Below are 22,549 nucleotides of genomic sequence, written 5' to 3'. Positions count from 1 at the left end.
ATTCTGGATCCCCGTCCACTTTTTCCACTGGGATTGAGCGGATCTCTGGTTTATCCCTCAGTCTCCCTAACTGCACCACTAAACCTGCTGAGAGCTCTGCTGTATTCCCAAAGGGAGGTGACAATGGTTGGGGGGGGGGGGTTGGGGGGTCCAGATGACTCATTTGGCAGCTTGCCACTCTGAGAAAGGCCCCGCCAGACCCTCCACTTTTTTGGAACTCTGCCACAGTGTTAAGGTCAGGTCTGCTGATGCTGCTTTTGGGCAAAGACTGTGGGAACTCGAGGAGATCTGGGTGGGCCGGGCAGCACCCACTGGCCAGCCTGGCCTGTTAATCCTCCTCCTTCACCATGAGGATATCAAGCAGCCTGCTGAATACTTCTAAAGGAAGCTGGTGGGCTCTTTATTAACCACCTTCCCCTCACCATCATCCCATCCCATGATTAGCCCTTCTGTCCCTAGTGTCACATCTGATATCGTCACTTGAGTGATGTCCCTGTCCAGCCTGCCCAGAGTCCACTTCTACCCCAACATGAACTTCATCTCTTTAAATTCTCTTAATGGGACAAGCTGCCAAATGAGTGGGGGTGACACAGACGTGACACCAGACAGGCCAGGATACACACAAGAGTAATCCAGAGTGAGGACTGTAAGTATGGACAGGAACCACTAGGGGGCAATAAACTTAACTATTCTGTGGTCCAACTAAAGAGAGGTGTGGGCCTGCCGAGCTCCTCCAGCCCTACAGGTGGCTGCACCAAAACCTCCCAGAGAGGACAGCCTGCCATCACAACCGTCATTGGGTTCAGTTGTTCTTCAGGGAGCCTTCACACTTAATGGACATTTGGCGGGCTGCAAGGTCAACCCAGAGTGACCCTAAACCTCAGGGATTCCTCCACTATGGAGTCGGGATGGGAGCTGCTGTATTGGCGGGACGTCCGATCCTGCATTTGGAAGGTGGCTGAGCCAATCCACTCAGTCGGCCATGGACCGGCCTGTGGTTTGAATAGGAGAATTCGAGATTTGTGGATTATTCCTCCAGTTTTCAGAAGAATATAAATTGACAATGCAGTTACCTTTAAATTAGGTGGGCCGGATGTGCTGGAGTGAGAGAGAAAAACGTGAACCCCCCCCCCCGACACAAGTGAGATGGTGGGTGGAAGCATAGTCACATAGGTGTCTATAGGGGTGCCAGGCGGCATGCAGTCCAACTGGTCGGCAGAGGTATCACCACATGACTGTGTCCCCCAGGGAGGAAACTGGACACTTGGGGGTTGGGGGGGCTTACATTTAAGAAGGGTCCTTATGCACCGTCATGTGTAAGGCTTTAGTGTTCTGGGTCAGAATGGAGTAAGGATAACCACAGCAGGGGCATCACTGGGTGATCAGTTTAGAAATGAGGGGATGTCCCGGTCAGCCCCCCCCACTTACCTTTCCTGTTCTGACAGCATCCTGTAGCTCTGCAGCCAGACGGCGATTTCAGGATGGAGGCTCAGCTCATACCGGCAGCAGGCCACCTGCAGTTGTTTGATCCATGACAAGATCTCAAACTCCTGAGGAGGAAATTAAACCCCAGTAAGAAGAAGCCAACGCAGCAGCAGCAGGGGTCTCCTTCCTCAGATGTCACCCCAGACTCTCCTAACTGCTCCTTGCCTGACCATGCCAGTCCATCTGAGTGCCACTAAGCTGCCAGCCATGAGTGATCTACACTTGTGTTCATGTTCTTGTTCATTGATCTGATGGTTTTATCCAAAAGGGCTTACAAATCACCACAGCACAGTACAGTCCTATGACGTGAGCCCTGGTGGGTTTCTCAGTTTTATATTGTGCCTTTCCTGGTGAATACCAACCTGATATGCTTTTACAAAACACAACTCTCATTTCTATATTTGTGTAGTGTGAGCCTAAAAAAAAGTTTCATTCCCTGATCACAAACACAGTCCATGGACAATCATAGGCTGTGCATTACACCGCCTCAGCCACTAGGGGGCTCAAACTTTTTACATGGTGCCTTTTCATTGGGCCCTGCAGGGCTTCATTTGTTTTACACTTGTGGAGGATCGGACTCCGAGAATCGCCCCAGGAATTGATGGTGAATGATGACCTGTGTGAGAGTTTATATAGCGCCTTTTTCAAAAAGCAACATCACAGTGTGCTTAGCAGACACATTACAGTTCTTTTCCAACCAATTAAGTGACTCACTTAATGATCACATAAGAAGTCGGGAAAGGAACAAGCTGGCAATCAACTGAAAAGTCCATTGATTTTTATGGTGCGCCCTTCACTGAGCACTTTAACTCCATGCTTTACAGTCCTTTGCCATTGTGTTTGTAGGCTAACTATTTGCAGAGCAGCTGTCCATTGATAGTCATCTTCATCGAGCGTGGTAATCATATATTTTGTACTTCATCATTTTAGCCACTAGGGGGCCATCTTGCTGAAGAACAAGCATCATATGGCACCTTTCAAATTATAGCACTCTTCACTGAGCACCGAAGTCTTATTCTTGACAGAGAGCTAGACAGGCATTAATTTTGGTATAGTAGGTGGGATAACAGACAGACAGATTGTTATCCTGCCTACTATACCAAAATATACCAAAATATCTAACAGATAGAAATTTTGATAAAGTAGGCAGGATAACAAACATAGATAAATAGATATTTTGGTATAGTAGGCAGGATAACAAACAGATATTTTGGTATAGTAGGCAGGATAACAAACATAGATAGAAATTTTGGTATAGTAGGCAGGATAACAAACATAGATAGAAATTTTGGTATAGTAGGCAGGATAACAAACAGATAGAAATTTTGGTATAGTAGGCAGGATAACAAACAGATATTTTGGTATAGTAGGCAGGATAACAAACAGATAGAAATTTTGGTATAGTAGGCAGGATAACAAACATAGATAAATAGATATTTTGGTATAGTAGGCAGAATAACAAACAGATAGAAATTTTGGTATAGTAGGCAGGATAACAAACAGATAGATATTTTGGTATAGTAGGCAGGATAACAAACAGATAGAAATTTTGGTATAGTAGGCAGGATAACAAACATAGATAAATAGATATTTTGGTATAGTAGGCAGAATAACAAACAGATAGAAATTTTGGTATAGTAGGCAGGATAACAAACAGATAGAAATTTTGGTATAGTAGGCAGGATAACAAACAGATAGAAATTTTGGTATAGTAGGCAGGATAACAAACAGATAGATATTTTGGTATAGTAGGCAGGATAACAAACAGATAGATAGATAGATAGATAGATAGATAGATAGATAGATAGATAGATAGATAGATAGATAGATAGATAGATAGATAGATATTGGTGAAATTATGTCATTGCCTCACCACTACTGCTCATCCTACATATAGACAAATATTATATAGCACCTCTCCATTTATAGCACCCTTCACCAAGCACAGTAATTAAAGGCTTCACAGTTTATCGTCTTAACCACTAGGGGGCTCCTCCTACTTATGAACTAACTTTTCTTATATAGCGCCTTTCCATTTATAGCTACTAGTTGGGACAATGATGAGTGAAATGACTCCCTCATGTCACCGCACATCATTTCCTACATAGTGTCTTTCACTGGAAAGCCGTGCCCATAGTTTTTTTACAGGCTCATTGCTCTCGACTCCATATTCTATGCTGTGAGGATTATTAATCAGTGAGGATCACGTGTTCAGAGGCGGGGATGAACTTGACAACTCAGTGACTTACAGTTCATCTGTTCGGCCACTAGGGGGCTGTGTTGCTTTGTGCTGTGGTGGTCTCCAGGCCACAGGTGTTTGAACACACACCATCTTAACCCCCTGAGCCACTAGCCGCCTGGTCCCCCCCCCCCCCCTAATTGGGTGCTCTCACAGGCCTCATCACCATTTTGTCTCAGATTTCTGATATTTCAAATGCTGTTCTTAATGAAGTGAAACTTTAAAGAATGAATTTAACGGCCCACCCGTCCACCCGCCAAGCTTTTGTGTAAAAAAAAAATAAATAACAACAAGTGGGAGAAAATGCTCTCACCCGTCTCCGCTTCTCAAAATTGATTAGTCCTCCCTGAAATGAAAAAAAACAAAATGGAATAAATGGGTTAAAATGCAACAAGTGAAGCTGTGGGGGTCCTGACCTGAAAGCAATGAAGAGGCAGTGGTTGGGCTTCGGGTGTCCACAGTGGATGAAGTGACATAAAAGTGAGGATCAGAATTAGAATTCGGGGTGAAGTCTGTCGGAGTCTCAAATCCGCCCTCACAGTGGCTGTGCACTTCACGGCTACAAAGCCGACTGCATTAGGCTGGAACATCGGCAATGGAGGGGCGCTGCTGGGTGACCTGCTCAGACTACTCAGGGTTACCTCCAGAAGGGCCCAGAAGGTCAGCTGCACCATCAAACCATTTGTCCCCAATGGTAGATGGAGTAGCGTAGTACGCGGTGTGGCAAGACGTTTCAGACGTTTGGCAGTTGAGTAGTTCCACGCCCTAATGGTGGCGCCGGAGAGTGAAGGCACGTTTGTGTCAATTTGTACACACAGGTAAGAATTTCACTCTACTGGCCACTCCAGTGACCCTATAAGACTATGATATAGCGCCTTTCACATCTATTGATCTATGATATAGCGCCATTCATATCGGTCCACCACTAATGACGGTGCCGGAGTGTGGAGGCATGTCACGTGTAAATTAACACACACTGTGCACAGGAGAATGAAGACCCTCCAAAGAGTCAAGAACCACCAGAGAGGATAGACACCAGGAGAGTCACATCACCTCAGTGACAATGATAGAGGATGAAAAGACCACTCACTAGGATTAAGATCCAAGAAAGACCCTTCAGGAGGTCTCAGCTAACCAAAAGGGGTGACAAGGAAAGCTCACCTCCAGTGTGTCGGGCAGAGCCGTGTCCAGCATGGTCAGTATCGTCAGGTAGGTGCCCAGGTAGGGGACAGTCCCTGCGCAGGGGTCCTGAAGCAGTAGAGACAAAAAAACAATTGTTTAGACAATGACGACAAGAGGGGGTGGTTGGGTGGTAGGTGGTCTGCCATAAAGTCAACCAAAGAACAAAGCCAATAAATACTCAGGACCAGCAGACCCTCCAAGGCCTGGTGTTTTACAAAACATCTCAAGTCCACCCATTCATCTGAACTTCGGTGTTCATTTTTTACTGCCATTTGATTTTTTTTTGAGGCTGTAAAAATATTAAGATGGCAGCAAGAGGTCAACATTCTGTAGGACCCAAGCCTGGTCGGGCAGCCCCTCGATTGGAAGATCAACTGACACAACAAATCTACCAAACATGAACATCTATGAGAATCTGGGGGTCAAACTCCACACCCACCACAATCGGGTGGGCGATCTGAAGTGAGGACCCTAGAGCTGGGAGACCACCGTGACACCCCATTTGTTAAAGATCTACTTAAAATGTCCATTACCTCTCTGCTGGCGGCCATTGTGAATCATTCATATATAAAACACACAATGTCCGTCTTTCTAATTCTTTTCAATGAACTGATTTGCAAGTCTTTGGGGACATCAGAGGAAAAGCAAAGGAAAGCCCACACAGAAGTGGGGAGCATGGGGGCACTCCACACGGATGGCACCCACATGCAGGATTTGATCCCAGACTGTCGATCTGTGGGGCTTCGGTACCACTGCTGTGTCCACGCTGAGGGGGGCTGGTTGTGCCCAGTCAGCCGGCTCAAACTAGTCAGTGCACTGGGGGCAATTACTTTTTCAGACAGTGCCAGTTGACGCCAGTTAATTTTGTTCATTATGTACATTACATAAGTTCTACCAAAAAAAAAAAGTGTTTTGTTCATTCTGGTGCCCCTCATCTCATCTTGGACTTTGTCTGATGACCTGAAAACATTCAGCATCAAAAAGTTGCATTAAAAGGGGGCAAATACTTTTTCACAGCATCATTTATTGCATCACGTTCTGTAATGGACACATCCTGTGGTAATGCTAAATCTGATCACCTAAATATCAAGAATAACTGAATTAATAAGAATTGGTGCCGTAAGTGGTGGGCACCATAAGTGATGGGCACCAATTGATTTTGCTTACTGTGAAAGGCGCTATATAAACAAATAGGAAAAAAAAGTCAGCTGGCAGATGTTATTGGACGACTGAGAGCCGAGGCCTCAGTGTGGTCCAGGAGGGATGTGTGGGTGAAGCACCTCAGGGTCGAGTCCATCACCTCTGGATGCCATCTGCTCAACTACGCACGCTGATGGGACAGTGACGTCACTGCCTGGGAAACACCAGACCGGTCCGTCATCCGATGATTCATACATGTTGGTCTTCTGGGAAACCTTGGAAGGCAAAACTTATGAGGAGACGTACCGCCTGCTGGCACAAGGAGCTGCGCTTGGGACATTTGGAGTTGGCGTCGCACTCGCTCTGGGAGTCGGGGTCCTGCAAAACAGCAGCAGCATTCATTGAGTTGTTGGCAGCCTGAGGTAATAAAATCAGTGCAACATCCTATGTGCCCACCCACCCCCTACAGCCCCCACCCAATGGTTAGCCCCTTTGTCAAGTCATCCATGAGAGCAGGGCATTTCATGCCTCCCTGGTGGGCACCAACCCTCCTCCTCACAGGTCAGTGAAATAAGGGGCACATGGCATTCATCTCACTCTTAGACTCCCGTGTGACTGAAATCCTCCTGGTGGAAAAAGGGCATCAGGTGCCCATCACATATCTCTTCAACCCATCTGAATCCCATTCAGATTAAAAAAAATGGGCATGAGATGTGCACCGGTCACCTTCAAATCATTTTTTTTTTTAAATTTGTGGCACAGAGCTCTTGGAATTACCAGGTGCCCACCTATGCTTTTGCTGTTCATGCTGGAAAAAAATGGGCACAAAGCACCTGGGTGTTTGCTTCAAGTATCGGCTGTCTACTTTTACTATTAGAGTTATGGAGCACCAGTGCCCACCTGGCATGAGAATGCACTTGTGCCATTGTTAATTATTGAACTGCAGAGCACGCAGTTAAAGAAAAAGTGCCCACAATGGCAATGCCAGTCGGTTTTAATGGCACTCAGCATGCAACATCACCTTGTCTTGGCTTCACGTGCCTTGTGTGGCACAACCTGGCGATTCAGCTTTTTCTTAAAGACAGGCACGGATGAGGCAACTGTACAAGACAAAGTCCTCACTCGAGGATGGGCTTGTGTGGAATTTGAACCTTGACATTTTGAAAAAGGCAGCAAATAACCTGCACAACCTGCTGACCCACTGCGCTGCCCATGGCCGAGCTGCGCCCACCTCCTGAAGGGTTACATTTTAACAACTAAGCGCCCGCTCTGCTCACGTCTGCAGATAATCTGCAAGTGCAAATCTCTGGATCTGTTAGCACTAAAGAAATCAAAATAATCTTATTACGCCACCTGTGCCAGCTCCCTTATCGCTTGCTATCTTTACGCACGCAAGTGGAAAAAAAAAAACTCCCAAGGCTCATTCACCTGAGGCTTGTGGCGCCCCCTAGTGGGCTGTGGTGTCCCAGGAGAGAGACAGTATAATAGAACATGACACTCATCTGTACGTTTGGTACTTTAACCTATTACTTGCTTTGGGACAGGTTCCCCCTGGCAAGGCGCTATATAAAGAGTGACTCAACAGCAGGCATGCCCAATTCTTTCCCCCCCCCCCCCCAAAGAAACTACACTAAGGATTGGCAAAATGCTGAAACTCACCTGCCATTCCAGCTGCCCTAACGTCTAACAGAACCAGTCAAATTCTGCCACTGCAGGACAAGATGGAGCAACAGGGGCAGGTGGGCCGCTCAAAAAGGGGGGAGAAAGGGAAAGGCAATCAACCTGGGCAGGTGATGGCACATTTCATTCTGCCATCTCCTATGCTTGCTTCTTCCCAGTCAAAGCCGCAGACAGCCAGGACCCAACTCTCTGTGGGAGGACGGAGTGCCCGCAGGGGGCGCCACTCCTTTACAAGGATTATGGGGTCACTCTCGTCACGTCTATCGTCACAGAACAGTGACACGGATCGCACACAGAATCGAATTGTGGCCTGGCTGGCTGTTTCTGCACAGGCTGAAAAGTCAATGGAGCCGAGAAGAGCAAAGCGTGTTACTAGGTGGGCTTTTGATGGCCAGTTTGAAAAGCTAAGCCCCTTTAAGCTGATACATATGCTGAGTGTTGGGGTAGCGTTGCGCTTCTTGGCTCCAGTCCCCCAGGTCCACCAGACCCGGGTATCTGTGGGGTTTTCTCTGCGTCTTCTGGTTCTCCTCTTCACCCTAATTAACCTGACTGGGGACAATAAATTGGCCCAAAGCGGGCATCTCATTTAGGGGGTCATTCCTATTATTGCCTCATATGCCCAGTCTTCTGGGTTCAAATGCCCATGTGGACTTTGCATGTTGATTGGCGACAGGTGGGTGTGTGCCCGAGCGGGTACTGACATGGATGGGCATCTTACTTGGGGTTGGTTCCTGCCTTGCCAGGATAGGCTCAGCCTCTCAACCCTGTAGATATGCACTGCCCTGTGCCTACTGCTGCCAGACAGACTCCAGCCCCCCATAAAGAGCACGGGGTCAATAAATGGAGGGACGGGTGCCCGTCATTTACTTTCCAGCCCTCTTCCTCATTTTTTTCCCCCCCTGTGAGACAGCAGGTGGGCTTCAGCAGCGATAACTGGCACCCCCATAAACATAAGACCACATAACTGCTGTATTCGTTAATGCAGAGAACCGGTGGGGAGCGGACTCACAGACTGATAAGGTGGTCTCGCCAGAAGACCCCTGCACGCACATTCAAAGGTAAAGACGTCGTCCTGCTAGGGAAGCAAAATGAGTCATTTGGCCACTAATAATCCAGGGGGGGCGCTGCTTACCCCTTCAGGCCAAAAGGCAGCAAATGCCAAAGTGTTGAGTCTGCTGGCATGACAGACATGCCACACGGCTCCACGAGCCTGTCTCAATCACACACACCCCCCCCCCCCCCCCCCCCCAGCTGCCCATCAACTTTGTGGAGCTGTCACCTCGCGTGTCACCTCAGAGCTGCACGTGATTCTTTGATATCAGCAGAAATAAAACAAACTCGCAGATATTCGGTATTAACACCCGTGGGTCATCGTCAGCGCCCCATTCAGTCCCGGGTGCCCTCGCCCTAAAATCACACAAGTGACCGACTTCTTACCTTGAGCAGGGCATCCTTGCTGGTCAGTGGGCAGTTCTCGTCGTCAAAAAACTTGGAGAGCTGGTCCAACGTCACCAGGCTGTCTCTGAAACAGGGAGAGGGCCATGAAATCAAACACTGGGGGGGCACCACAAGGAGATACACACACCAGGCCATCCATCATTGTGGAGGGTCAAAGGAGTGGACAGGGGGCCATTCTGTCATGGGGGTCTGTCACATGGGGGGGGGCAAGTGCCAACTCCAACTCTGCACAGACAGTGAGGGGGTCGTCATCGTCACCATGGGTTAGGCTGACAGGTCACAGAGAGATCACATAATACAGTGGGCTTACGAAGGATTGAGACCCCGTCACTTTGTGCACACACTTTTATATCTTTAATGGATAAATTTGCCATTTTCTTTAACAATCTGCACTCAGTAAGCCATAAGGACAAAGTGACAACGAGGTTATATAGCGCCTTGATCAAACCAGAGGTCGCTGTATTTACCATTGATGAGAGGACAGTAAGACAAACAACCAACAGTAAAGTAATAATAGCAGAGCTAAGCAAACCACAAAATACAACTTTCTAGAAAGTTCTGACACTTAAGAGACTGTCGGGCAGGAGTGCCAACTGCTTCCACGCCACACTGGCCTCATTCTGAATAATGACATTAGTGAAGCCATCAGCAAAACGTGACATTCTGTCAAAGAGCTGCATAATGTTAAATAGTTTATTAAAATAAAAGTTATGTGGCCTTCTGTAACATTGCATAGCTTGAAAATATGAAGAATAAAATGATTAGGAATTTCAAGATACTACAACTTAGTTATAATGGACACTTCTATACATCATATATAATGTCACATTGTCACCTGTCCATCTGCACACAACTGCTCCTCACTGTAAAACAAGTAAGGGGCAGGGACAGATGTCAGACTCCTCCCATATTCAGTAATCCACCCCTAGCTGCAGAAGATATGATTGGGCAGGGTCAAATGTGGGTGTGGTCAAACGTCAGACTCCGCCCATATTCAATAATCCTCCCCTAGCTGCAGAAAATATTGTGGGGTGGGGACAGATGTCAGACTCCTCCCATATTCAGTAATCCTCCCCTAGCTGCAGAAGATATGATTGGGCAGGGACAAATGTGGGTGTGGTCAGATGTCAGACTCCGCCCATATTCAATAATCCTCCCCTAGCTGCAGAAAATATTGTGGGGTGGGGACAGATGTCAGACTCCTCCCATATTCAACAATCCTCCCCTAGCTGCAGAAGATATGATTGGGCAGGGACATATGTGGGTGTGGTCGAATGTCAGACTCCTCCCATATTCAGTAATTCTCCCTTAGCAGCAGCAGATATGATGGGATGGAGACAGATGTGGGCGGTGTCGGGGGGGAGGCTCATATTTAGTAATCCACCCCTAGCTGCAGACCATCTAATGGGGCGAGGACAGATGTAGGGTGCAAGGGGGGGTGGAGTCAGATGGGCACAGAGCAGAGACAAAGCCAGCCGGACACATGTGGTGATTATTAGCTTTTGATTGTATCTGATTTTACATTAGACAAGTCAGTTTATTAAACGTACGCTTTCTGATTTTATGGTCACCGTCACTGTAAGCTACCAGTTTGGCTGACAGGTCAAGCGCAGAGGAAGCTGGAGAAAAACGAGGCGTGGTGCCAACTCAAGGGCCACTAAACACTTGTGCCCTTCGATGAAGATGACAGCTCGCTGCATGGCTGCCCTTTTTATTTTCCACTTTCCCTTTGGCAAACCTGCTGAGGCTCTCTTCAGGCGTTTGCTTGACGTCTTGAAACAGCAAGCATTGGAACAGTGCCCCCCCCCCCCCAAACCTGGCACCCTGCCAGCTCACTGTGTACTTTGCCCTGTTTGCATTCTGCTTTACAGGTAGGTGGGTGGCTGAGTGCTGCAGCGTTCTAAATTCAAGCATGAGCCCACTTAATCCAGTTCAGATTCTGCCCAGGATGCCAACCTGTCTGACAAGCCCACACTGTTAACACAGTGCCAGCTTAGAAAGAAAAAAATGAGCAACCCGAGGAAAATCCCAACAGCCACGGTGAGAACATAAAAAACTTCATAAAGATGGAGAGCTTGAACCCAGGAGAATGGAACTGTGAGGCACCAGCGCTAACCACTGTGCCACCCGACACACTCAACGAGACCGGCAATAAAAGAGAAAAAAGAGCAAACACGTCGAGTCCGCCGTGCCCAGAGTCCGTACCTTCAAGGTGTTACTTTGGTAGGGGCTGCTGCTCATATTTAGACTCCGATTTTGGGATCGTCCATCTCCCGCCCCGTGTCTCCTTTCTGTCCCTCAGAACACACCCCCTTGTACTGTCCCACACACACACACACACACACACACACAAACAGATGCCATCTTTGCTTTTGAAGAGGCGATCCCACCTCTGACACCAATACAGTAACTAAATGCTGCCCCCCCCCCCTTTAAAGATTTACCTGCTGACTGCCGCCCAGGTCCTCTTGAGCCGATAGACGGGGTTCGACTGAAGAGCGGACAGGATGGCCCTCAGCGAGGTGAAGTTTCTCAGCAGCATGCATTCCTGAAAGACACCAGCAATGAAGACGTTCAGCCCCCTGGGGTTTGTCAGGTCACAGGGTCCCATTTGAACGCACACTCCAGGAGGCCAGGCGAGCAGGGCCGGGCACCTATCCCTGTAGCTGCCAGTTGACCCTGGTTAATGCTGGCATAATGCTATGGCACGTCACATTCCAAAAAAGTTTCCATGCCTTCATTATCAAACAGGGGGGCAGCTGCGCTAAACGGGAAGCTCAAGTGCCATTTTATTGCCACAGTTCTGAGGACACCTGCAAGTCGTGAATGTAAAGCTCTGCCTCTACTCAATGGCTGCCTGGTGCCCCATAACAAGGCAAATGGCAAACAAAAATACAAAGTCACTTGTTAAGCCTACAGGGTCATAACGTCTTGTGCAAATGTGACATAGAAAATGTAAAAAGTCGTGTGCTTAAGATGGCATTCTTACTGTGGGGTGGGGTGGGGAAAACACGGGACCTTCCAACAGCTGATAAATAGAATTAGTAAGGACAATGATGGTGGCATAAGAGTAGACTTTGACCCACTCTCAGGTGCCATCTGCACACCCTAATAGGTGGCGGGTTGTAATTTTCACAGTTGCCAGGTGTCCTGAATTTGACCTTCCAACACAGAAGCTCCGCCTACAAGCTGATTAGATTAGATAAGCAGCCAATGGCAGCGCTCGACTTTATGGTCTGCATGTCATGATTTCTGATGGACGACAGGATCACACAGCGAGGAGTTCAGCGACGCTGGCGCACTCGAGGCCTAATTGTGCAGAGCTTTACGCCAACCCAGCCAGACTGGCATTCGATTATGTGACACGTGAATACCAGGCCATCGTGCAATCCGGAGGACCACCAACACCCCCACCCTGCCCCTCCCCATCACCACCACCCTGAGTTCACATCCCACTGCTGCTGGCCAGCTGATGTTGTGACTTGCTTTGCTTTGAAAGTTTCTTCCGTTTTTACCGAATGTTTTGCGCTTTTCAAAAACAGTTTTTTTAACAAAGCGATCTCCATCCGAACAAGTGGGCTCACCTCGTTTACGAAAGTAATCGCCGCCCGCAGCAACACAACGGAGACACAAAGATGTCCTCGTGTTGTCTTGAATTGGTGGTTGTTAGAAGCTTTTGCTCGGTTTCCTCCACTCGTCTTTTGGCCCGAGTGTTGGGCAATCCCACCGCTGACACCAATACAGCAAGGAGATCGATGGAGATCACGTGCTGCTGGCCAGCTGATTTTTGTGACTTGCCTTAATTTGAAAATTTCTTCTGTCTTTACATCATGACAAAAAACTATTTTTCTAAAGAATTTTTAAGCAAAAACGATCTCCGTCCAAACAGGCGTCCTCACATCGTTAATGAAAGTATCTCCTCCCACAATAACGCGACCAAAAAAGTGCATGTGATAAGTGTATAAACTGCCTTGTGTTGTAGTAAATTCACGATTATGTTGATGGTTTCGCTCGGTTTTCTCAACTCTTCCATTGTCTCGAGTGTTCGCCTTTCTCCTCTTCAGTAAAATCGACTCTGGTAACGGCCGCTGCTCGCTTTTAGACCCTGATTTTGGGATCAGCTGTCTCCTGCCCGGTCTGTCTATCAGAACACACACCTCATTTTTGCTCTCCCCCTTTCTGGGTTGTGAAGGGCTATCCCACCTCTAACACCAATACAGTATGTGACTCCTGTACCCCCTCACCCCTTCTTCATGGATTTACCGGTGGAGATCACGTCCTGCTGCTGCTGCTGGGCAGCAGATCTTCTCACTTGCTTTACTTTGAAAATTTCTTCCGTCTTTACCAAATTGTTTTTTCAAAAAACGTTTTCTGAAGGGTTTTTAAACAAAAACGATCTCCGACCTGACTAACACGACCAAAAAATGTATATGAGAAGCACAGAAACTGCCTCGTGTTGTAGTAAATTCACGATTATGTTGATGGTTTCGCTCGGTTTTCTCGACTCTTCCTTTGTCTCGAGTGTTCACCTTTCTCCTCTTCAGTAAAATCGACTCTGGTAATGGCCGCTGCTCGCTTTTAGACCCCGATTTTGGGATCGGCCGTCTCCTGCCCTGCCTGTCTATCAGAACACACACACCATTTTTGCTCTCCCCCTTTCTGGGTTGTGAAGGGCTATCCCACCGCTGACACCAATACAGTATGTGACTCCTGTAGCCCCTCACCCCTTCTTATGGATTAAGCGGCGCAGATCACGTCCTACTGCTGGTCAGCTGATTTTTGCGACTTGCCTTAATTTGAAAATTTCTTCTGTCTTTACATCATGTTTCTTAACGTACAAAAACTTTTTTTTCTAAAGTATTTTTAAACAAAAACGATCTCCGTCCAAACAGGCGTCCTCACATCGTTAATGAAAGTATCTCCTCCCACAATAATGCGACCAAAAAAGTGCATACAATAAGCGCATAAACTGCCTCGTGTTGTAGTAAATTCACGATTCTGTTGATGGTTTCGCTCGGTTTTCTCGACTCTTCCTTTGTCTCGAGTGTTCGCTTTTCTCCTCTTCAGTAAAATCGACTCTGGTAACGGCCACTGTTCGCTTTTAGATCCCGATTTTGGGATCAGCCATCTCCTGCCCTGCCTGCCTATCAGAACACACACACCATTGTTGCTCTCCCCCTTTCTGGGTTGTGAAGGGCTATCCCACCGCTGACACCAATACAGTATGTGACTCCTGTACCCCCTCACCCCTTCTTCATGGATTAACCGGCGGAGATCACGTCCTGCTGATGTGTCACTTGCCTTACTTTGGAAATTAGGAAAAACATTTGGCAAAGACAGAAGAAATTATCAAACATTTTCCTAAAGGGATTTTAAAATAAAACCAATCTCCGTCCACACTAGCGTTCTCACGTTGTTCATGAGAGTATCTCAGCCCACACTCACTAGCACAACCGAAATATGACATCTGACGTAGCCGCTCGCCTACACTGGGCACTCGCACACAATGGCGAAAAAAAAATCCCTGAAAGGACAGGGCTGCAGGATTCACGGAGATCTGCAAACCGATTCTTCTTTTTGCACATGCATGCAGCGTTCACACCGCACAGAACACAATGCAGACGCAGTGCAGGTGAGCAGCTCCTCTGTGTGTCTGCCATGTTGGAATTTGGTTTGCTTCCGCAACGGGTGACCATTCAGGGAATGAGACGTTGTAATGGGCAGGATCCAATCAGGGAAGGGTCACATGACTAGCACTAACCAATCAGAGCCTGCGTTTTCACCCACCCACACTGCAACGCTGGGGTCTATGGCTCTGGAGGGCGTTTTGAAGAGTCATTTTTTTTTGGGGTTAAAAATACTGAGGTAGAGTGAATGAAAGGCAAAAACGGGGGGCCGACGTTTGAGTTCTGAAACGAGAAAGGAGAGCTGCGGACTGTAGACTTCACGTGTTGGTTTGATCCCCCAGCTTCTGACTTCGCCCATCTCGGTCTTTGCATTTGCTTCATCTTCTGGGCGTTCCCTCGTGGGACGTTTGTTTCAAGATGGCCATAACTGGTTCACCCTACGCCTTAGGTCCACGTTAAGGGTACCGCACGTCCAAATTTTCCCCCCTTTATTTTGCCATCCCCCATTCCTCCATATCTGACCTGTGCCACTTGGATCCACTTCTCGACTATTCTGGCCCGGCAGAGGGGGCGCAGGTTCCCGGGATCGCTCAGCAGCGTGCCGATGACACAGTTGGTGACGCGGTTGAACTGCTGAATGGTTGCCTTGATGGTGGGCGCCCGATGTTTCTTCTCTTTCTTGTCCCGCTGGGACCACACGCAGCCCAGGCACTGGAAAGGATGCACTTTGGCAAAGAGGTCCTTTGGAAAAAGAAGGAGAAACGGGATGCGATTACAAGACGGCTGGAGAAGCTGAACCTCCTTTCTTAATGAAGAAGTCTCCTGGTTGGGGTGGCGAGTGGCGTCGACAATTTGCACCCCAAGTAAAACTGCAGCCTTCCCCTCCTGCAATGGAGATGAAGCCAACAGAAATGGCCGATTGACCCCAACGGTGGGACGTCTCTCAGCAGCACGTGCCCACCGTGAACGAGTTCAAGCAGATGGCCTCACTTACAGCATCCATGATGGTGAACTGCTCCGCGATGTCCCGAGAAGGGAGAGACAGGATGTCCGGCCGCTCCGAGGAGTTGCACACGTCCACCTCATCTGCACCCACCTTGAAGGAGATGGCCTCTGTCCGGCAACAATCTGAGGGGCAGAAAAGACCCAATGAATAAAAGGAGCTCATGGAGGAAAAGCCCACTGCATGGTGGACCTTAGATGTACTTTTAAGGAAAGAGTAGAAAGATGGACCAGAAGATCAAAAGTGGGCAACAAATCAATGGTCAGAAGTCAGCTGTAGACAGGAAGCTCACAGCAAATGTAAAGCAACAAAACCAAAAAACAGAGCAGGAAAATCAGAAATCTGGTGGTTAGTAAAAACATCCGGCGCCGCCGCGAGTGGCAGCCTTTTCAGCAGCTCCGTGTATGACTGTATATGTATGTGTACTTTTCTACTTTCATTTTTCTATTTTTATTTATTGATCACTCCTATTACTTTATTTTATGTGGATTCCTTCCCTGGACACACTTACTTTTACAACGTGGGCATGGATTTTTACACGCCGAGACTCGCATATTCAAGTACTCAACTTCGAGCGCTGAGAACAAATGCCAGTGCCGGTGTGGTTCCATATTTACCTGACGAGGTAAGAAGGCGGTATCGTGGCAGCAGAACCGGCAGTAAGCTAAAAATGAAGCGGCTTGCGAGAAAGTGGCGTTTCAAGCCTTCGGTGCCTTCTGTGATTCTGGGGAATGTGAACTCAATCTCAAATAAGATCGACGAACTGGCTGCGCTGGTGAAAAATGTCAGGACCTACAGAGAATGCAGTTTGTTGTGTTTCTGCGAAACCTGGCTAAATAACACCATCCCAGATGCCAACGTGGAGCTACCCGGGTTTAGCACAGTTAGAGCGGACAGAGACGCAAGTACCTGTGGGAAGCACAAAGGAGGAGGACTCGCTCTCTATGTTAATACACGGTGGTGTCACTCTGGACATGTTAACGTCAAAATCTCCACTTGCTGCAGGGATATCGAACTGTTGGCCGTAAGTTTACGTCCCTACTACTTGCCCAGAGAGTTTGGACATGTCATTGTTGTCATCGTGTATATCCCTCCTTGGGCAGACGTGGAGTCAGCGAGTGACATCATCCATTCCGCTGTTGCTAAGTTACAAACGCAGCACCCTGAGGCGCTTGTGCTAATCGCTGGAGACTTTAACCATGTGATGCTGGACAAAACATTACCTGCATTCTCCCAGTATGTGGACTGTAACACCAGGGGAAATAAGACTATTGACTTACTGTATGCAAACGTTAAAGACGCATACAGCGCCACCCCGCTGCCTGCGCTTGGGAAAGGAGATCATAACCTGGTTCTGCTTCAGCCTCACTATAAACCAAAAGTTAGAGTCCTACCTGTAACCACACGATCATTCAGGAAGTGGACCCCGGAGGCTGAGAATACTCTGAGAGAACTTTTTGGAACTACAGACTGGGATATCCTGCAGGGATCACATAGTGAGAACATTGAGGAAGTTGTTGACTGCACTACTGACTACATCAACTTCTGTATGGACATTGTAGTTCCAGTAAGAACTGTACGCTGCTATGCTAACAACAAGCCATGGATTACAAGTGACATCAAGGGCCTTTTGAACCAGAAGAAAAGGGCTTTTAAAAACGGTGATCAGCATGAGCTCAAGCGCGTGCAGAAGGAACTCCGAGTCCAGCTCAGGGCGGCGAAGGAGCAGTACAGGAGAAAGCTGGAGCAGAAGTTGCAGAATAACAGCATGAAGGAAGTGTGGGATGGGATGAAGATCATCACTGGCTGCAGCTCGAAGCGGGGTACCACCATTGAGAGAGACGTGAAGAGAGCAAACCAAATGAACAACTTCTTTAACAGGTTTGACCACCCTGACCCACTCTCACTCTCACCTCGGAGTATTGCACCCTCCACACATCCTTCTGCTGATACCAGCATAGGAAAGACATCCCCACCCATAATTACAGCAGCGCAAGTGAGCAGAGAGCTGAGGAGACTTCGTGCCAGCAAAGCAGCGGGTCCAGATGGAGTATCGCCACGACTGCTGAAGGTCTGTGCATCGGAGCTGGGGGGTCCTCTACAGCGCATCTTCAACCTGAGCCTGGAACAGGGGAAAGTCCCGAGGCTTTGGAAAACATCTTGTATCACCCCAATCCCAAAGGTATCACGTCCTAGTGAGCTGAATGACTTTCGGCCTGTTGCTCTGACATCACATGTGATGAAGACCATGGAGAGGCTGCTGCTTCACCACCTTAGGCCACAGGTTCAACACGCCCTTGACCCTCTGCAGTTTGCATATCAGGAGAAGGTGGGAGCAGAGGATGCCATCATCTATATGCTACACCGATCCCTCTCTCACTTGGACAGAGGCAGTGGTGCTGTAAGAATTATGTTTCTAGACTTCTCTAGCGCCTTCAACACAATCCAACCTCTGCTCCTTAGGGACAAGCTGACAGAGATGGGATTAGATTCATACCTAGTGGCATGGATCATGGACTATCTTAAAGACAGACCTCAGTATGTGCGTCTTGGGAACTGCACGTCTGACATTGTGGTCAGCAACACAGGAGCACCACAGGGGACTGTACTTTCTCCGGTCCTGTTCAGCCTATATACATCGGACTTCCAATACAACTCGGAGTCCTGCCATGTGCAAAAGTTCGCTGATGACACTGCTATCGTGGGCTGCATCAGGAATGGGCTGGAGGAGGAGTATAGGGACCTAATCAATGACTTTGTTAAATGGTGCGACTCAAACCACCTACACCTGAACACCAGCAAAACCAAAGAGCTGGTGGTGGATTTTAGGAGGCCCAGACCCCTCATAGACCCAGTGATCATCAAAGGTGACTGTGTGCAGATGGTGCAGACCTATAAATATCTGGGAGTGCAGCTGGATGATAAATTAGACTGGACTGCCAATACTGATGCGCTGTGCAAGAAAGGACAGAGCCGGTTATACTACCTTAGAAGGCTGGCGTCCTTCAACATCTGTAATAAGATGCTGCAGATGTTCTATCAGACAGTTGTGGCGAGCGCCCTCTTCTACGCAGTGGTGTGCTGGGGAGGCAGCATTAAGAGGAAAGACGCCTCACGCCTGGACAAACTGGTGAGGAAGGCAAGCTCTATTGTTGGCATGGAGCTGGACAGTTTAACATCTGTGGCAGAGCGAAGGGCGCTCAGCAGGCTCCTATCAATCATGGAGAATCCACTGCATCCACTTAATAGTATCATCTCCAGACAGAAGAGCAGCTTCAGTGACAGACTGCTGTCACTGTCCTGCTCCACTGACAGATTGAGGAGATCGTTTCTCCCCCAAACTATGCGACTCTTTAATTCCACCCAGAGGGGTAAACGTTAACATTCAACATTATACAAAGTTATTGTCTGTTTTTCTGTTTTTCACCTGCATTGTTATCATTCTTTAATTTAATATTATTTATTGTATCAGTATGCTGCTGCTAAAGAATGTGAATTTCCCATTGGGATTAATAAAGTATCTATCTATCTATCTATCTATCTCTATCTAGTATCTGTTTTTGTCCCATCCATCTCCTGGTCCGGTCTTATTGTTCTCCCAGTCAAAGGCGACATATTCTGGGCCGCTGTTATGATCTGCTGGGCTCCATGAAAACTGGCCTGCAGACCACTCAGTCGACATACAGTAGGTGGGACCCCAGAACTAATGACAGGTGCCATAATTGGTAGGGATTTGTCTCCACCCAATTTCTGACATTCGTCGCCAATCAGTTTTTGTCGATGCTGCACAAAGACCTACAGAACGGGGGCAGCTAATGGTGGTCACCTCAGAATGTCCCCTTCCTCCCATTCCCACCATGGAGCCCAGACCATCTGCAGCCCGATGACACGGCTGTCACCGGTGTGTCTCCTACCGTCCTGACGGAATCGCTGCAGCACTGCCTCGGCCTGCAGGGTCACCTCTCTGTACCGGGGGTCCTGGCGCAGGTAGGCACAAAGGGCCTGCAGGCAGGCGTGACTGGGGGGGTCGTGGAAGTCTTCCCTGTACTCATCCAGCCACAGCTTGAGCAGGCGCTTCAGAGTCCTGGGATGGGGAAAAAAAAACACATGAGGGACTCGGGAAGGTGGCAGCCATAAGGACTGTGACAAGCTTTCAAGGCCACTGAGGGGGGGCTCAGCCATCCACTCACCCACCTGTCCGATTCTCCAGAGTCTGTCCAAAGGCCGTTTTCTTCTCCGTTCACGCCAACCCTGGAGTCCCTGCAGAAGAACAGAGGAAGAGATCTGCTTAATGTCTCTTCAAGCTGCCCGAGAGGGTCGGGCAAAAGAAAAAGTAATGCCAGCCAAACGAGAATTGTCCCAGTGCAGTGGACTCAACGTCCCCCTCGGCCCGTCTTACCACCTTACGCAGCTCAGGATGTGGAGGAAGAGTCGAAGAACTCAGGGGTGTTTGGGAGGACATGGGTGGGCCGTGGTGCGGTTTAGTGGGCGTCACGGTTCAAACTCCAAACCCCAGACTGATTAAGCAAAACCCGTAAACGAGGCTGCCAAGCAGAATCAGCGACATGAAGACGACTCAGAAACAGAGAAGGTCGCCAAGCGAGAAGAGGCGAAGCCAAACAAGGACATGACAGAACCTCTAAAGGCTGAGGAACAAAACGCATTTACTGATCGTGTGAGAAGGGCATTGGTGGCGTGACGCCCAACACCTTTTCACAGGGTGCTGCTCCGATTAGAAGAACTGTCATGAGACCTGGGGGTCAGAATGTGGTCACCATCACTGCCGAGTCCCATTAGAGGAGACCCATATGGTTCGGCCATCCCGTTGCCTTGTGGTCTTTTTGAATGTTGCGTTTTTCCTTCTCCATTCGTTTGTCTTTATACAGATTCCTTTGGTTGCCCTATTTTGCACAAGCCAGGGGTTAACAGTTATCCCCTCCCTTTGAGAGCATTTGAATTATTTTTTGCAGGGCATCACTAATAATTTTTTTATTTTAACTTTGGAAGCCAAATTCCCATTTGGTCCACTGTAGGTTGAAGCCAGCCTGTAGGAGAACCACCTCAGGCTGCTTTGTGCTTCGATTTTTAAGGCCCGGCACCTTCCGCCATTTTACGTGATGCTGAATTCAAAACAACTGAAGGGGTTGGACGTCAAATAGGGCATCCAGCCTTTAAAAAACTCGGCTCCAGTACCCCTGGGTGATGAACGGCAATGATGAGAACTGCGAAGTGCAGCCGAGGTGGAGCCCACAGCAAGTACCCGGCGGGCACCTCAATGCCCTTCTGCTGCGACTGCGATGGAAGGAACAAAACCATCGAATGATTTATGTAAGAATGAGGAGGGGGAAAGAACAGAAGAAACAGGCAAGCAGAGAGTCGCAGACGCGTAACAAACAAAGCCAAGGGACAGGAGTCATCCGGAGTAGCGAGAGGGTCAGAAGAGAACACACGCGAATCATAGAGAGGAGAAAAACGACAATCAAAACAACCGCATGCCAAGAGAAAATCCACAACTTCGGATGCTCAGGGAGTGTGTGGTGCCGACCCTTATACCGTCACAGAATTAAAGCAGAGACCAGAAGAAGAAGAAACGCAGGTCGGTGCAGAAGCTGAAACCGTTAAACTGAAAAGGAATCCGCGCAAAAAAAACAAAACCCTAACCACGCAAAGCCGTAGCCAGGAACAAACCGGAAACACGATCACAAACTTAACACTCGGAGGTGTTTGTCCCGATCTCCGATTACCCAGAATGCCCGGCATCGAAACCTTTTATACCGGTACATCGGTGGTACATAAAAATTGTCTTCCACCATTTTGTGCATTCTGCTTGACCGGGTTTCCAAGCTGTTGCTAGGTAAGGTCAGCAGGAAGCATGTGACCCGTGACATCATTGGAGGTGTAAAGATCGGCGTCAGGCACTTCCTGGTTGTCCAAGTTTGTGGATAATTCAAAGAAAAAAAATAAATAAAACTCAAGCACCTCTGGATTTGTTTTTCCCGGATATCCTGGCTACAAATCCTCTTCCACTTTGGCGCAGGTTACTCCTAAGCTTTGCCGATTTCTGACCATTCGATTTTGGGGTAACGTCTTTGGCGTCTTTCAGAGATTCATTCGATTCTCTGGTGTCCACCTTCGTCTCCCAAACTGAATTTGACTGCGGTCAGTAACAGCCCCCCCCCCCCCCCCAATGTCATCTGTGATCTTCTCATGCGCCTGTTGCTCCTCTCATCTGCCCACACTATGCCCTTCTCATGATATGCCACCCCTGGGCCCCATGATCTACTCACAATAATGGACAGAACCGTCTTGATGATCCCGCCATGTTGGTCACGGTCTAATCATGTCGATATCCCACTATCCACATTCTCCCCATGATCTAGAAATGTTTCATTCCATCATCAATCCCAGTGACCCTCGTGTTACACAATCACGATCTGACCTCATCACTCATATGATGCACCCTTTGATTTTTCACAATCTTATTTTGATGATCTCACATATCAGCAGCATGGATTTCCCCACATTGTGCCACCGAACATGCCCTGTTCTTCTCATGTGTCGGAACCAGGGGGTGCACAGCTCCCCAAAGCCCTGACACAACAGACACCAGGAACCAAATTCAGCACAACGCACGGTTACTCAGCTGTGGGAAATGCTTCCGTCTGGTTTCCCACCCATGCAGCACAGCACCATAAGCACACCGACTGCAAAGTCTTTCTTCATTTCTCTCTCTTC

At 48.3% G+C, this 22,549-nt stretch overlaps 1 protein-coding gene across 3 annotated transcripts in view; it reads right to left on the bottom strand.

Annotated features, from left to right (window-relative positions):
• LOC114667807 (ral guanine nucleotide dissociation stimulator-like 1) overlaps window positions 1–22,549 on the bottom strand; it is a 47,747-nt gene that overhangs the window by 10,579 nt on the left and 14,619 nt on the right. For all 3 annotated transcript variants that reach the window (XM_028823280.2, XM_028823281.2, XM_051920543.1), the window contains 10 exons: window positions 20,009–20,074; window positions 19,729–19,898; window positions 15,806–15,939; window positions 15,334–15,552; window positions 11,629–11,732; window positions 9,164–9,248; window positions 6,353–6,424; window positions 4,886–4,972; window positions 4,038–4,070; window positions 1,429–1,550 (listed from right to left, as the gene is read on the bottom strand). In XM_028823280.2, the coding sequence (XP_028679113.1) occupies window positions 1,429–1,550; window positions 4,038–4,070; window positions 4,886–4,972; window positions 6,353–6,424; window positions 9,164–9,248; window positions 11,629–11,732; window positions 15,334–15,552; window positions 15,806–15,939; window positions 19,729–19,898; window positions 20,009–20,074 (1,092 nt within the window). The remainder of the gene's footprint in view (window positions 1–1,428; window positions 1,551–4,037; window positions 4,071–4,885; window positions 4,973–6,352; window positions 6,425–9,163; window positions 9,249–11,628; window positions 11,733–15,333; window positions 15,553–15,805; window positions 15,940–19,728; window positions 19,899–20,008; window positions 20,075–22,549) is intronic.

Source organism: Erpetoichthys calabaricus, chromosome 17 (assembly GCF_900747795.2).
Source record: "Erpetoichthys calabaricus chromosome 17, fErpCal1.3, whole genome shotgun sequence".
In the NCBI taxonomy this organism is placed as follows: domain Eukaryota; kingdom Metazoa; phylum Chordata; class Cladistia; order Polypteriformes; family Polypteridae; genus Erpetoichthys; species Erpetoichthys calabaricus.
The sequence above is the reverse complement of the archived record's forward strand: the minus strand, read 5'-3'. Positions and strand labels throughout refer to the sequence as shown.